Genomic DNA, 16,402 nt, shown 5'->3' with positions numbered 1-16,402 from the left:
TTGTTTCTGCAACAGTGTTCTGACGTGTTTTGTGTACCAAGGAGGATCAGCTCCGTTGTTTATTAATTTATTTGGTATAAATCCCTCAATTGCTGCTGATACTATTTCTCTGAATTCAAGCCATATCTGGTCTACACTTATATCATTAATTTGGAAGGAGTGGAGATTGTCTCTCAGGAAGGCATCAAGTGAATTTTTATCTGATTTTTGGAATAGGTATATTTTTTGTTTATTTTTGAAGAATTTGGGGGTTAGAATATTCAGTCTCACTACGTCAACCCTTTGTTCACTAATCCTTGTATCCGTTTTGATGCTCGTTATTAACTCAGGATTATTTGTCACTGAGAGGTCAAGTGTGTTTTCACAACCATTTACTATTCTCGTGGGCTCGTGAACTAACTTCTCAAAATAATTTTCAGAGAATGTGTTCAGCAAATAAGCTTCTATAAAGACAGAAAAAGATGTTAGTTGTGGCCTTTATGAAGAAACCATTCTGAAATTTGCCTGAAATGATTTAGGAAAACCATAGAAAACCTAAATCAGGATAGCCATACAGAACAAACTCTATTCCCTCAAACATGAGGTAAGTGTACTAACAACTGCACTGCCTCATTTGGTTGGTCCCTATTATACAGTGTTCTTTGGTTTGCAAACAGTTTTCTCCAAATAATTACTTATAATGTAAAATGGTTTTGCACTTCGTTGCTGCACTTACTAAGGATAGTGTCTGGTGACTCCTGTACCACAAACATGCTGTTATGCCCCTTGCACTAACTCCAGTCTGTTTGGAAGACTGACTCCAGGCTCACGAACATGCAACTTTGCCCCATGCAAGTCTCTATGTCCTCTCAATCCATCTGAAAAACTGAGTCAGCATCCCCCATGATGAGAGGTGTTGAGCTCAAGAGAATGGCACGTTAACATCAAGCAGTATAGCTCTTGCAACATTGTTTTCTTGTGAAAGCAATACATCATGATCATGTATACCAGAACCTCACTAATCTGTCTCCCATAGGACGGGAAGCAAGGTCAGAATGCAAAATAGGTGCAATTATCAGAGGAACACTTTTATTGGCCTATGACATCAGAAAGCAGTACAGTGCAACTTTTAACTTTTCAACTGGAAATACTGTCTGAAATGTTGTTAAACATTAAAACAGTAACAGAACGTGGGAAAAAAAGAAAAGAAACGCCAACACACAAAAAATATTCCACAAAACTGTAATATCAATAGTGTCTCTACCATAAAATATGTCTGTATTGTTCAGTAAGATATTGTTACTGTGGGTGAAAGTTTAACATCTGTACCTACCTTATTACAGTACTGCACTCAATTGATTTGCACTGAATTGTTTCAAACATCAGAAATTACATGCTAAAAAGTGATGTGATAAGAAGTCACAAAAGCGTACATTTGTAGACTACTGTCAGGCAACCGAAGGCTATCGATTCAGCAATGGGGAGACCTGCCAGATAACTGTCAGCAGGGATGTAAAATTCCTTAAGGATGAGAATTTTTCAAGCTCAAAGACAGCGGAACCTAAGACCACAGATGCCTTAGGATTGGAACAAGAAGCAGTTCTTCTGGACACCATTAATTTACAAACTGAAAGAGAAGTCAAATGAGTAGAAAATGATAATGAATCTTTTTATGGCTTTGACAGTGATTCAATAGAAACTGAAGCTCAAGATGAGGGTCATGAAAATCAAAACATAGTTCAAGAGGTTACATGTTGAAGGTACAATAGAGAATCAAAGCCCAAGACATGGCCTGATCATGTTTCTTACTATTTGAAAGAATGACTTTCAAGTGAAGACATTGGAAGGGACAAATAATGAAGAATGGAAAAAGCAATGAAGAAAGAATTTTCATCTCTAGTTTGTAATAAAACATTTGAAGAAGTAGAGCTACCCAAGTGACACAAACCACTCAAGACTAAGTGGGTATTAAAAGTAAAGCCTGGGACTAGCAGTACATTAGAGACATTTAAGACATGCCTAGTGGTAAAAGAATGTGCTCAAGTTCAGGGTGTTGACTGTCAGGAAACCTACGCACCAGTAGTCAAGCATGCATCTGTTAGATATCTCTTGTCTATGGCAGCTTGAGAAAACCTGGAGTCTATGGCAGCTTGAGAGAACCCGGAGACCAACCATATTGACATCACTACTGCATCTCTCTATGGAAATGTAAATGCAGAAAGTTATTCATTCCACCAGAAAATTTTTCAAGTCCTGGAGAAGTATGGAGGTCAAGCAAAGCTGTTATGGACTCAAATAAGCTGGCAGGAACTGCAATAAAAAAATTGACAAGGTATTAAGAAAACTGAAACTAAACAGATCAAACACTGATCTATGTATCTATTTTCACAGAGATGGCACCAATTTAGTCATCATAGCTTTGTATGCTGATGATATGCTATTATTCTCAAATGACCGAAGTGTTTTGGATCAGTTTAAAATAGATTTTTTGAGATAAAAGATTTAGGACAGGTAAGCCAATGCTTAGTCATGGCAATTACATGGGATGATGAAAAAGGAAAAATTTGGATCTCCCAGAAATTCTGTGCAAAAAAAATTCTGGAGAAATTTGGAATGGATAAAGCCAAACCGGCATCAACACTAGTTTGGACCTTGAAGCAGTCGAATCAGGTGATAATGTATATTATCAAGAGGCAATAGGAAATCTTCTATATCCATCTCAGATCTCCAGACCTGATACGCGCGCTGTAAATCTCCTTAGCAGATCTAATCATTGTTTTAAAAAGATTCATTGAGTGTCAGTAAAAAGATTGTTTAGATATTTAAAGGGAATCGTGAACTACGTGTTATAATTTTCTAGAGATGGTAACAGAGAAATAATGGCCTTCAGTGATGCAGATAGGGGAAATAAAATCAGTGACAGTCCCACTGTAACTGGTTCATGCATAAAAATGCAAAAATCTCTAATTTTATGGTCTAGTAGAAAACAAAAAATTATTGCACTTCCTACCTGTGAAGCTGAATTTATGGCCTTAACATCAACTGTTCAAAAATTACTGTGGTTAAGACAACTTATGTCTGAGGTAGATCCAAGCAGTGTCAAAGTCAGTTACAGTATATTGTTGTAATAAAGGAGCCATCAGTTAGCCAAGAATCTAGTGACAAACTCTAGATCCAAGCATGTAGATATAAAGTATCATTTTATGAGAAGGCTTTTTGAGTCAGTGTTATTGATGTTGCTCTTCTGCCTTCTGAAGAAATGTTAGCCGATGCTTTCACAAAACCACTTAGCAATGCCAGACACAAAACGTGTAAGAAATTGTGGTCTTGTGAAATAAGTGAAGGGGAGAGACTGTATGTTTAGACTTAATACTGTGTGTGGGTGTTAAATTTATGTTGAGGCATGTAAATTGATATTGACAGTTTTTTTTGTTTACTCCTTTGTGTTGTAATTTATGTGATCTGGGGTATGTAACTGTTGTTATACATGCACTGATTAATAGATAAAATGTCATTTCAGAAAGCTTTCACATTTATGTTAAAGAATGCACAACTGTAACAACTGTTAGAAATTCTGTGTAAAAGTAAACTTCCAATATAATAACCACTAAATACACACATCAAAAAAATATTCTGCATCCCCTTGGTTCCGAGAGTTCAGAAACCTGTACAGAAAATTGGAATAGATATCGACATAAACATTATTTCTGCCATTTTTATTGCTCTCGAAAACCACACATTGCATGTTGTACCACCATACAGCAAGACCCTCAGAGGTGGTGGTCCAGATTGCTGTACACACCAGTACGTCTAATACCCAGTAGCACATCTACTTGCATTAATGCATGCCTGCATTTGGTGTGGAATACTATCCACAAGTTCATCGAGGCACTGTTGGTTCAGATTGTCCCACTCCTCAATGGCAATTCGGCATAGATCTCTCAGAGTGATTGATGGGTCACATTGTCCATAAACAGCCCTTTTCAATCTATCCTTGGCATGTTCGATAGGGTTCATGTCTGTAGAACATGATGGCCAACCTAATTGAGCAATGTTGTTATCCTGAAAGAAGTCAGTCACAAGATGTGCACAATGGGGGCGCAAATTGTCGTCCATGAAGACTAATGCCCCGTCAATATGCTGCCGATATGGCTGCACTGTTGGTTGGAGGATGGCATTCACATATCGTACAGTCGTTGCAGCGCTTTCCATGACCACCTTGCAGCATACGTCGGCCCCACGTAATGCCACCCCAAAACAGCAAGGAACCTCCACCTTGCTGCACTTGCTGGACAGTGTGTCTAAGGCGTTCAGCTTGACCGGTTTGCCCCCAAACACGTTGCCAACGATTGTCTGGTTGGAGGCATATGTGACACTCATTGGTAAAGAGAATGTGATGCCTCTCCTGAGCGGTCCATTCGGCATGTTGTTGGACCCATCTGTAGCGTGCTGCATAGTGTCATGGTTGTAAAGATGGATCTCGCCATGGACGTCGGGAGTGGAGTTGTGCATCATGCAGCCTATTGCGCACAGTTTGAGTCATAACACAATGTCCTGTGGCTGCACAAAAAGCATTATTCAACACGTGGCCTTGCTGTCAGGGTTCCTCCGAGCCATAGTTCATAGATAGCAGTCATCCACTGTGGTAGTAGCCCTTGAGGAGCCTGAGCATGGCATGTCATCGACAGTTCCTGTCTCTTTGTGTCGATCCTCCATGTCTGAACAACATCCCTTTGGTTCACTCCAAGACACCTGGACACTTCCCTTGTTGAGAGCCCTTCCTGGCACAAAGTAACAATGCGGACGCAATCAAACCGTGCTATTGACCGTCTAGGCATGGTTGAACTACAGACAACATGAGCCGTGTACCTCCTTCGTGGTTGAATGCTCAAGCATGGTTGTTTACATCTTTGGGTGGGTTTAGTGACATCTCTGAACAGTCAAAGGGACTGTGTCTGTGATACATTATCCACAGTCAACGTCTATCTTCAGGAGTTCAGGGAACCGGAGTGATGCAAAACTTTTTTTGATGTGTGTGTATTGAAGAGATACTTCCCTCCATTACCAAAATGACAACTGATGCCTTCATTTAGGCAGGTTGTGCCATAAACTTCTCTTTCCCGCAGTTTGATGCAATACTACCGCATTATTTATTTGGTCTATCTACTATCTAACTTTTGCTTACTTCTGTAGCGCCACAGTTCAAAAGTTTAATCTCATCATTATGAATGCTGATGTTGGTTTCAAACTTTACAGTGACAGAGATAGGGACATGCATAATCTATGTGCTTATGTAGTTTAAGCAGTATGCCATTTAAAGAGCTGTGAATTGCAGAGATCTTGATATTATACCCTCATGAATGCCACCTGTGTTACACTGAGAACTTTTTGAATGTCCCTCATAGGGTGTCATGAAACTCAGTGGATGTATTCAGACTAGTTGAACAGCAGAAGATTACCCCACAATATGTAAGCAGGATTGTGAGCAGAAAGAGTTATTATAACCAGACCATTACCTGCAGTAATTTTAATAGTTATACCATTTTTATTAGTTCCAGTTTTTGTGTTTGTGATGTAAGGAACATTGCACTTGAAATGAATTTTTGTCATTCACACTTAAATCTATCTATTCTTGGTATTCCCATGGTCAAAGATCATCATCCACATAACTTTGCAGCATTATTTGCAGACACATCAGTACCCTGATATTGAAACAGTTTGTACAAATAAATATGTCAGTTCAAAAAAGCAATTCTTACAGGTGTTCTTCTTCATGTTGACGGGGAGGCTCGTAATTGATTGGCAACTAAGGCGGAAGGAAGCAGCTGAAGTTGTGATGGCAAATGGTGAAAAGAAGCAGAACTAAAGAATGCTGGCATCTCAAACTGATGTGTGTGTACAAGTTCATATGCAAAATGCACAGACATGCACACACAGTGCAGAATGGGCTACAGAGAAGAGATCAAATACAGCATTTTGAGGGTAACAACTCTCTTTATTTCTCAGGATGCAGCCAGTGTGACTACTGCAGATTGGTGCATTTAGACACAATGAATGAAACTTATTGGACTCTGACCACAAGTAGTAAATTTCCAAAAATTGCTGGCGTATTGCTCATACCGTAGAACAAAAGGAATTTTATCCTACATTCTAAGAGAAAGGAATTTTATCCTTGTTTAAGTGTCATCAATGTCTTGCCTAAAATATAGTCGGCAGTGTGGATTAGAGAAGATCATTTCTTAGCTTTAGTGCCATATTTCATTTATTTATTTTATTGGCAAATATTCTGTCCTACAGCAAAGGTCCCAATATAATTGTTTTTCTTCCTCACAAAAAAGTTAAGGAACAAATATGTCTCCAAACAAATGTTCGAGGGAAAGTCCCACTTCAAAGTGAGAAACTTCCAAAATTGACTTCACATTAACTTACATTTGCAAGTATTGTATTTGCTGCAGTGAAAAGGAATTTGTACTTTGTATTGTCCTGCTTTTGGGACTCCTAGAGGTTGAAAATTTACATTTTCTCTATATTTTAGCGTGTCTCTTTGAGAGGATGTGAATCTGGGCCTCTACTAAATGTGCATTGCCTCTAGACTGCTGCTTACCTGTTAGGGATTACAACACTGGAGAGCATATAATTTTTTAACCTTTTTTGCACAAGTACAACTCATCCTGTACACTTGAGTTTGAGCTGTAAATTTCTACTACTCTTATTTTTGTGTTTTTTTGGTGAATTTAGTGTTTAAATAATTTATTATATATTTTTATAGGCTGTTGTGGCAGTGTATTTTATTTGGAAGCTTTTGCTCAACTATTTAGCACCATGTGTAAAGATATTGATGTTTCTGCATCATGTGATCATTTCATCTAATGTATTATTGTAAAAAGAAATATTTATCAAATGTATCCTGTCCCACTTGTGAATTTTAAACCAAAGACAATGATGCTGTGTTTTTAATAGACTCATAGTGACAGAGATATGTTCCCATTGTACATAAAAATCATGTCACAGTTCTAGTCATCTGAATTTTTCATCCTATGTATATTTTAAAAGGCCTAAAACAGAGTATGTTTCATTAGAAGTGATTTATTTTCTTTTTAATGCGATAACTAAAGAAATAGGTGATAGTTTGTATGTTCATTTTAACTTTTTTCTGATAAAGCAATAATTAGTGTGTGGCACTTATCTTGAGATGGATTTTTGTCATATAAAGAGCTTCATTCTCATAAATGCATAACAGCAAATAGCAGTGCACTGTAGCCATTAGAACCAATTACTGAAATTTAGTTATCATAGCCATAATTAACATTTACATCAGTTTCATAATTTTTATTAACTCAGTGAGTCTACAGTAATATTACACATCTACAGATGTGTGGGATTTTGCCAAAGTGTGCAACTTTCTCTGTCATTTCAGTATTAATATTCTTGTTGCATCTGCCTCACAGGCTACATGTTTGTGCACTTTGAAGCTCACTACAGAAATTCACTGCAGTTACACAGAATTAGGCACTATAATTTGGACAGTAAATGTCAACAAGGTTTACATGCTTTTCTTGTTTATGTCTTTTTAACAGTGTGTCTGAAGTAAACTTTTAAGTAACATTTAATATTGTAAAGCATAGAAAATGACCATATGGACTCCCCATTCTTGAATTAGTTTGGAAGTAAACATAACATCACAGAAGTTGGAATGAAAGGGAGAGAAAATGGAGTGTAGTTGACAAACTGCTGATGGTTGTAATAGCAGGTGGTTTTTGCAGTTGTACACTGCCAGAAAAATATCTTCAAGAGTTCATTGTTAGCTGGGTCAGTATATGAAATTCTGGACGACACCACTGTAAGTTGTAGCATAAGAATTCAAAATCATAGTTACAGTTCACAGTAATTTTTCACAATATTTTGAAACATGATGATCTGCTTATGCTGCCTTTATATGTGTACTTTATTTGGTGAGTGGGATGACAGTGAAATAAGGTGACAGTTTTGAGATATATTTACATAGAAATTACCTAAGCTGATGTGTCAAAGCATCAGATGCAGTTCTAAATGTGATGGAACTCCATTCCAAAAACGTGCATAATTTCAGTTATTGCTACATGTGTTTCATTTTATTGTGTGCTTTGAAAATATTGATCGAGCTCCTATATTTGTCAGAGCTTAAAATTATTTATCTGTCTTACATGCAGGTATTATGATGTGTCCATAAGCCTAAACAAAACTGAAAACATTAATACTGGTTCTCACTGACACAGAAATAAATTCTTAAAATGTTGGTGTCGTGAGTTAAATGCATACTTCTTCAGCTGTTGCATAGGTGCAGAATATAAGCAATAAACAAAAATGAGGACAAACAATCGCTCTTTGACATCTCATTGATTCATAGTGGTAGACACATACAGCAACACAGAGAATTTCATTAATTTTCGAGCTACTGTTCTTTTTCTGATTTAAGTAAAAACACATCGCCAGAGACCTGTGGATGTGGGTGCTGTATGTGTGCCTGTGCCTATGTGGAGAGTATAATTCACTCGCAGGTGAATGCTTGCATATCCCCGATGTTGTTTATTGTTCAATTTGGTATTTCCATTAACATGGTATTTCATAGTAGGTGAAGAGCACTGTTTGAAATTTTTTGTAACTGCACTTTTGCTTCCACATTTCTTTCCTCTAAATTTTAATGTAAAAAATTAAGTATTCAAAAGTATTACTGCAGTGGAATGGAGTCTTCTATCATATCACACAGCTATTGCCTATGGAATTGGACAGTTTCATTATCAGAAAGTTGTCTTTATTAAATTTCCTCTGTACCTTCCTGTTTAATAAATTGTAATCAAATACACTAAACTATCATAAGACCATTTTACTATTATTAGCAATCTGCCATGGTGTGAGCTTGTAAATATAATTTTGTGACTTGAAAGAGAAGGAATTTGTAGAAAGACTTAAATGCAAACTCTAGTCACAATGAAAATTAGCACCGAGGAGTTGTGCTGAGATCATAAATGATATTTGTACTTAATTGAATGTATTTGTTATTATAAGGCTGATAGAAACACACACATATAACAAAGAAAGTGGTCTTGTAGTACATGCACCCCTCGCCGCATTGTACATTAATTTTGGGAAGCCTGATGATGTCTGTGTAGTTTCATTTTGTTATCAGCCATCTTATAATTTCTGATATTGAATATAAAAGTTTGGACTCGAAGATGCAGCTTACGACCTTTTTCTGAAGTATCCATATTTTATTAATTTTGGGTATCAACTTTTGTAACAGAAAGTACTGTATTGACACACATTCATAGATTTTTTCACATTATAAACCTGTTTAACTGTAAATTTCTCAATAAAAAGTGTTAGATCTCAATAATGAAAACTGCAAGAAATATCTAGTCATGGGCGGCTAGAGGAAACTAAACGCTGCCTTGTTTTGTACACTTAAGAGTGAATGAGAAGGTTCAAATTATTTGGCTGTGAACATGTTAAAAAAGAACAGATTATAAAATATGCATGCATGAGAATAATTTTCAGGAATGTTAGTTTGTTTTGCCATTCATCACATATAAAGTGTTCATTTAAAACCATGTTCTGTGTATAGGAGAGATTATTATAAGAAGAGTGTGTACTCCGTATTTTTTTCATATTTGTTGTTCATGTTTGATGCTTATGTACATATACATTTTTGAATAAATCACTTTTGAGAATTTCTACTGTGAGTCTTCTGTTTTGGTCCTATTAGTTTTGATGCTAAAATTATAATCCTGGGAAAAAAAAGGTGGGTACCTTGTAGCAGAACTGTGTCCATTTACACCATGTACTATTTTACAAAGAACCACACGTCAGTGGCACAATCTTTGTTTCTCCACCTCCTGCCTACCAGCCCTAGTATGAGCCTGCAACTGCATCTATTTTGTAAATGATGCGGTACATGATGGAAGAAAGAGGTGTATCTTTCACTTTCCAGTACATTCCATATTAGATAAAAATATGTTCTGCTTGTGGCTATCCAAATGTGAGAACCTTTTCAGATGACATGGTAAATAATTAAGTTGAAAGGAATGGAAAGCTCTTGATAACTACATATCAGTTTTATTAATCATGAGGTTTATCAAAGTGAAGATATTGTTTGGGATGGTAAGTCTTTAGAATTGTTCACATTTTCATTAGTTGAAAATTTCTCCATTAAAATGTAATTTTTTATAAACAAATGTCTATTAGACAGTATTGTAACAGTTGTTCAGAAGATTTCATGTATGCAACATACTAAAAGTTACAGCAAACTGAAATGCCATAACTCTTAACTTTTTACGAAAATCTGTTGTATTATTCAACCACTGTCGTATCAGTTTTAGATGGGGAGTGTTTTGATCTATGGTTGCTTGAGGTACCAGAAGAGATCGGGCTTGTACCGCTGCTTTTACGGTACTGCCAACGACCAAATGCCTTCTGTACGTCTTTGTTTTACTTTATGTTGCTTCTTCTTTTCTCTTATTTTGAAATGAGTGTACAGGCACATTAGGTCTGTTAGAAGGTTATAGTATGACACCCGCAAACCCTAAAAGGAAAGAGAGGTTTGTAATACAAAGTGGTGCTCGTAAAATTATACACAATGTGCTGGAGTGATTTCAGGGGGAAAGGAAGTGCAAAAAGCTCGAACACCATATCATTCAGTCCCTTAAAAGAGTTGCCATTTACACTGGCAAAAGTTTAGGCAGCATAGACAGGATTAGAAATGTTATCAGCTCTCATCCAGGTGGAATTACCTGGGACTACTGGGAAGAAAAGGTCAGTTTTAATGATATGAGTAACTAGGCCTCCCCCCCCTCCCCCCCAGCGTTGCTCACATACGTGTTCAACATATCTACTGCACACACCTCCTCCTCCCCACCCCTCTCCATGTCCAGCTCTTCTTTCCACTGTGTCTCTACCCTTTCCAGCATCCCACCTCTGTCTGTCCATCTCCTCCCCCCTCCTTTCTCTGTCCACCTCACACTCTCCCATCATACTATCCATCTCATCCTCACCCCCCCTCTCTGTGCTCATTGGCAGTTGTAGCTCCTGCAAGGCATACTGATAATACCCACACAACACACCTCCTCTCCTCTCTCTGTATTTGTTTTCTCCTCCACTCTCTCTGCCCAACTCATCACCCCCTATCTTTGTCCTATCTCCTCTTCCCCTCTTTCTCTGTCCACCCTATCCTGCCTCCCTCTCACTATTTACCTCTTCCCCCACCTCTGTTCAGCTATCCCCATTAAGGGCATGCCAGTACTACCCATACAGCATACCTGTTGTGAAGAGCACCACAAAGGAATTATCTGAATTGGACGGAAACTGGTAGATGTGATGTACATGAGCAGGCAGCTAACGATTGGATGATTTAATCAAGAGCAAGAGCTTCACAAACTGAGGAAGTGAGTAATGTTTGGTCCAGCTCTGTCCCTTATTTGGTTTAGCAAACATAAAGACGAGTAGCTGAAACTACGTGTATGGGTAGGCATTTTCTTGCTGAAATGTAAGCCCAGGATGAATTGCCAGGAAGGGCAACAGGACATGGCATAGAATGGCGTTGATAGTCAAAGGGGTCCTAGTATAAAAAGAAATGGCTCTCGGGCTGGGTGGTGGGTGACAGACAGGGCATCTTCAGACAAGTCTTCACTGGTCATCAGGACTCAGTTCGAATTGGGTCTCATTGCTGAACACAACTCTACTCTAGTCAATAAGATTCCAGGCCAAAGATGTGTCTAGAGAGGCCCAGAACAGTGGTGGGATAAAAATCTGACGATCGCTTGCCATATGGCCCGACAATGAGGAGTGATGTTCTGGGGCGCCATTTCTTTTTGTACCAGAACCTCTTTGGTTGTCATTCGTGGCACCATTACAGTGCAGCGGTAAGTCGATGATATTCTATGCCACATTTTGTTGCCCTTCGTGGCAAGCCATCCTGTGCATACATTTCAGCAAAATAATGCCCACTCGCACACAGTGAGAGTTTCTTGTACTGCTTATCTTTGGCTTATCAAACCCTGCTTTGACCATCTAGGTTGCCGGATCTGTCTCCAATTGAGAATGATGAGGACATTATGGGCAGGGCCCTCCAATCAGTCGGATTTTGACACTCTAACGTATCAATTGGACATAATTTGAAATGATATTCTTCAGGACATCCACAAGTCTATCAATCATTGCCAAGCTGAATAACTGACTGCATAAGGACCAGATGTGGAGCAACACGTTACTGACTTGCTCAGTTTCTGAAGCTCTTTCTCTTGAATAAATCATCCAGTCTTACAGAAATTGTAGTCATTTGTTTGTCTGTCCATGCACAGCACATGTAATGGTTCCATCCCATTTATATAATGCGTTCATGGTACATCATTTTATTTGTGTCTTAGAGGTTACATATAGTAGACTTTTCCCATGGCTATACCTGCTTACATGTTCAACACATGTTTTGGACACATCTCCTCCTCCCTGTCTCTCTCTGTCCACTTCTTCCTCCCCCTGTCTTTCTGTCCATGTCCTCCTTCCACCTCTATCCATCCATCCCCTCCTCCCCTTCTGTCTGTTTCATCATGTCATCCTCTAACTGGCTCCATCTCTTCTCTCCCACTCTCTCTGACCATATCTTCCTTCCTCCTCCATCTGCGCATATCCTCCTCTGCACATATCCACCTCTCTCTCCGTTTGTCCTTCCCGTCCCCCTCTCTCTCTGTTCATCAGCTCCTGCCGCCTTTTCTCTGTCCACCCACTCCACCTCTGTCTATCCCATCTCTGCCTTCTCCCAACCTTGCCTATCCACATGTGTAGCTGCTGCAAAGCAGGCCAATGGTATTCCAGAATGACACACCTGTTGCATGGGGCAGCCTACATCTCAAGGGCTTTGCCTGAACTCCTTCATGTGGGAGTTAGGAAGTGTTAACCCCCCCCCCCCCCCCCCCCAAAGTGCTGATTCTTGCAAAGTGTGCTGTTTGTGTGCCAAATTTGAATGAAATTGATCCAGGAGTTTAGGAGTAGAACCTGGAAACACACACACACACACACACACACACACACAAGACTTTTATCCTTGTAAGCATTCGACGGACATTTTGTTCGGATTTTCTCTTTCCCCTCTCTATGGCAATCTCCTCCCATCTCTCAGTGCCTTCACTATCCTCCCCTTATCCTGACTATCTCCTCTTCCCTCCTCTTTCTGTCCATTTCTTCACTCTCTCTCTCTCTCTCTCTCTCTCTCTCTCTGTTCACGTAAATGTGTCAGCAAAGCAGTTACTAGCCTATAAAATATAAGAGGGTCGTTCCAAAAGTAATGCCTCCTTTTTTTGAGGTGACTTTGGATGTCTGTGCCAGATGTTGGTGTAGTGCTAATGCTTGAACCCTTCTTTCATTTGCAGGTGGTTCTGTTGTTATGCAGTAGAGGAGTGTTCCAAAATAGAGTCTGATTGGATGCACTTATAAAACAGTGAAGTGTGATTTAATTCCTCACTGCTGAAGAAATTGCACTGATTGAAATCCACCAGTGCTTGCTAAAGGTGTATGGAGATGATACAATAGACAGAGCAATGTAAGGCGGTGGGTACAGCATTTTCATGGTGATGAAAAGGGTATGCGTGACAAGCCACGGCCTGATCGATTGTGCACAGCTGCCATCCCTTGCAATGAAGAGTGTCTTAATCAACTTGATCAGCGGATAATGACCAGAGAATTGTGTGCAAAGCTGAATGTCAGCTATAATGCCTTGGAAACAATGTTGGAACTATCGCAAAGTCTATGCGAGATGGGTCCCGCAGATGCTTATAGGGGAACAAAAACTCATTGAATGGAAATTTGTCGGGACCTGCTAGACCAATATGAAGTTGAAGGTGACAGTTTTCGGAATATCATTGTCACTGGAGATGAGATGTGGTGTCACCACTACGTGCCAGAATCCAAAAGACAGTTCATGGAATGGCGACGTGCGAATTTTCCATCAAAGAAGAAGTTCAAGAGACAGCCGTCTGCAAGCAAAGTGATGTGCACAGTCTTCTGGGATAGCCAGGGTGTGGTTCTTTTGGATGTCGTGGAGCCTGAAGAAACTGTCAGTTCAGCATGCTACTGACTAAGCTGAAAGATGAATTTCCAGGGTAAGCCCAGAGAAGAAGACCAGCTTTCACGTGCAACATGATAATGCTGAGCCCCACTCCATTTTTGTGACCACACAATTCATTGGAAAATTTAGTGCCTTCACACTGCCGTCCCTTTGAGCCTCAAAGATGGACTACGTGGCGAACATTTTCAAGTCTCGGATGCTGTTGTCAAAGCTGTAAGGCAATGGTTCAGCTTGTTCTGATTTTTACAAGCGCGGCATGCAGGCCCTGGTCCATCGTTGGCAAAAGTGCATAACGAATGATGGTGACTATGTGGAAAAATGACAGTCTGTAGCTGAAATATTGCACTATTTAGCTGTGCTGTTGTGATTTACGTATCTCATGTAGTTTCCATGAACAAAAATAGAAAAAAAAAAAAAAAAAGGAGGTTTAAACTGAAAAGGACAAAAGCAAACAATCAAGTCATCAGACAGACACACATACAAAATGGTTTAAACCATAAAGAGCAGAACTAAATGAAGCACAACTTTTACAAACTGTAGAAGTTTCACGCGAAGTGCAAACCATATTCACACAAAGTGCAGTGAAGTGTCCAAGATACAGGAGCAGTGACATCAGTTGTATTATCAACAACAACAGTGCCATGAGAACCAGCAGCTAAAACATTATCACCACACATAGCAAAAGCAGTAGTTCATCATATATGCAATAGAATGGAGTCAAAGCATTCTTATGGTTGAGTCCCGTGAAAGAAAAACAGTCCCAAGCCTGGTGAAACATCTCTTGTGTATACAAAATGAGCAGCAAATATGTGTACTGAAAGAAGAATAAATTGTGCTTGCTATAGGTCTTCATAGATGAATGTAATCCACATGTTCTGGCAAAAACTGAATATGACCTGAAGCAGAACGAAACAAGATAGATCACCATGTCTTAGCAAGTAGATGCTGTAGGCAGCATAAAAAATGGTGCGGGGTAGTTCTCTGTGTTAATCCACATATTAAGGGGAAAAAACAACTGTTAATTCTTGCATAGTACTCCAGAGTATGGTCACTAAAATTAACTGGCACTGTGATATGTTATGAATGCATCACGAACAGCACAATAAAACAAAGTGATAGGCATCTGCCGCACATCATATGTGGAGTTGGATCATTTCTTCAACAGTATCAATAAGAGAAAATGTTTATTGAATTCATGTACTCTTGTACCTGTGATAACTTCAGGTACAAGAATAAAAGATCTAATCTCCAGTAGATAGTGTATGCAACAACTAGCAAATATGATAAAGCCTAACCACTACAAACATAAAAAAACCACACTAGCTAGAGAGAACTGGGATGTTGTCTACCAGTTGGAAGGATCAAATAATAAATGGGATGAATTCTTTTGAGGCCTTTTAACTCCTGTTGTCCAATTCAAACAAAAACAGTTCTCAGTCAGTAGGGGGAAAAAAAAAGAAAATGACCTCATTGTACTGTACAAACACCCGGACTGCACATCTTCAAAGAAAAACATACCAGTGTCAAGCAGAGTTTCAAATCAGAACTCCTAAATCTTAGGAAACAAGTCTATAGTGAATCAGTAGCACAGACAGCAAATGTAAGCCATGCTTCCTGGAACTTCATTAAGAAATACTGTAAAACATGTATGAACACAGAAGGGGAGCAATAAATGTCAAACATGAAGGTCAACTGATACAAGACTAAAAAACTGTTTGTGACATTCTTAACAAACATTTTATCTCCCCAACTGGAACCGTAATTCCAGACACCAACCTGCTCGACATCTCAATACACTGCTGTTCAAGACATAAAGAGTTTTGAATTTGAGAAAGTAAAAGGACAAGAGTTAAGCTAAATAATTCTATAGCACAAAAAAAAAAAAAAAAAAATCCCTCAAGTGATTGGGATGGCCTTTCCAGCCTAGTAATTAAAAATGAAGAAATATTGTGGTTAAACCAATTACATATCTCAGCAAATTGTAGTATCAAAGAAGATATGTTTCCTTATGCACTGAAAAGGGGTATCATCAGACCATACATAAAAAAGGATCAAGCCAGTATCACCGATTCCTACGTTTAGTAAGATTTTTAACCAATTATACAGGCAAAGCTTAGTGCTGTTTTCAATAAAAACAATCTTCTCACAGAAAGCCAGCATGGATTTTGAAAAGATCGAAACACCACAATAGCTGTTACAGATTTTTTGCATAATGTCTGTAACTCTCTAGGTGAAGGAAAGCACACTGTAGGCTTATTTTTAGATCTCATGAAGAATTTTACCCTTGGCAACCATGCACTTCTCTTGCAGAAACTGAGGGCATGCGATGTC

The 16,402-nt window shown here is 38.8% G+C and overlaps 1 protein-coding gene across 2 annotated transcripts in view; it reads left to right on the top strand.

The window, feature by feature from the left end:
- Window positions 1–9,692, top strand: part of LOC124711371 (novel acetylcholine receptor chaperone) — a 40,343-nt gene extending 30,651 nt beyond the window's left edge. For both annotated transcript variants that reach the window (XM_047241416.1, XM_047241417.1), the window contains exon 4: window positions 5,741–9,692. In XM_047241416.1, coding sequence (XP_047097372.1) covers window positions 5,741–5,845 — 105 coding nt within the window. In that variant the 3' untranslated portion in view covers window positions 5,846–9,692. The remainder of the gene's footprint in view (window positions 1–5,740) is intronic.
- The last annotated feature ends 6,710 nt before the right edge of the window (window positions 9,693–16,402 follow it).

Source organism: Schistocerca piceifrons, chromosome 8, assembly GCF_021461385.2.
Source record: "Schistocerca piceifrons isolate TAMUIC-IGC-003096 chromosome 8, iqSchPice1.1, whole genome shotgun sequence".
NCBI lineage: Eukaryota > Metazoa > Arthropoda > Insecta > Orthoptera > Acrididae > Schistocerca > Schistocerca piceifrons.
This window is presented reverse-complemented; position numbering and strand designations above follow the sequence as displayed.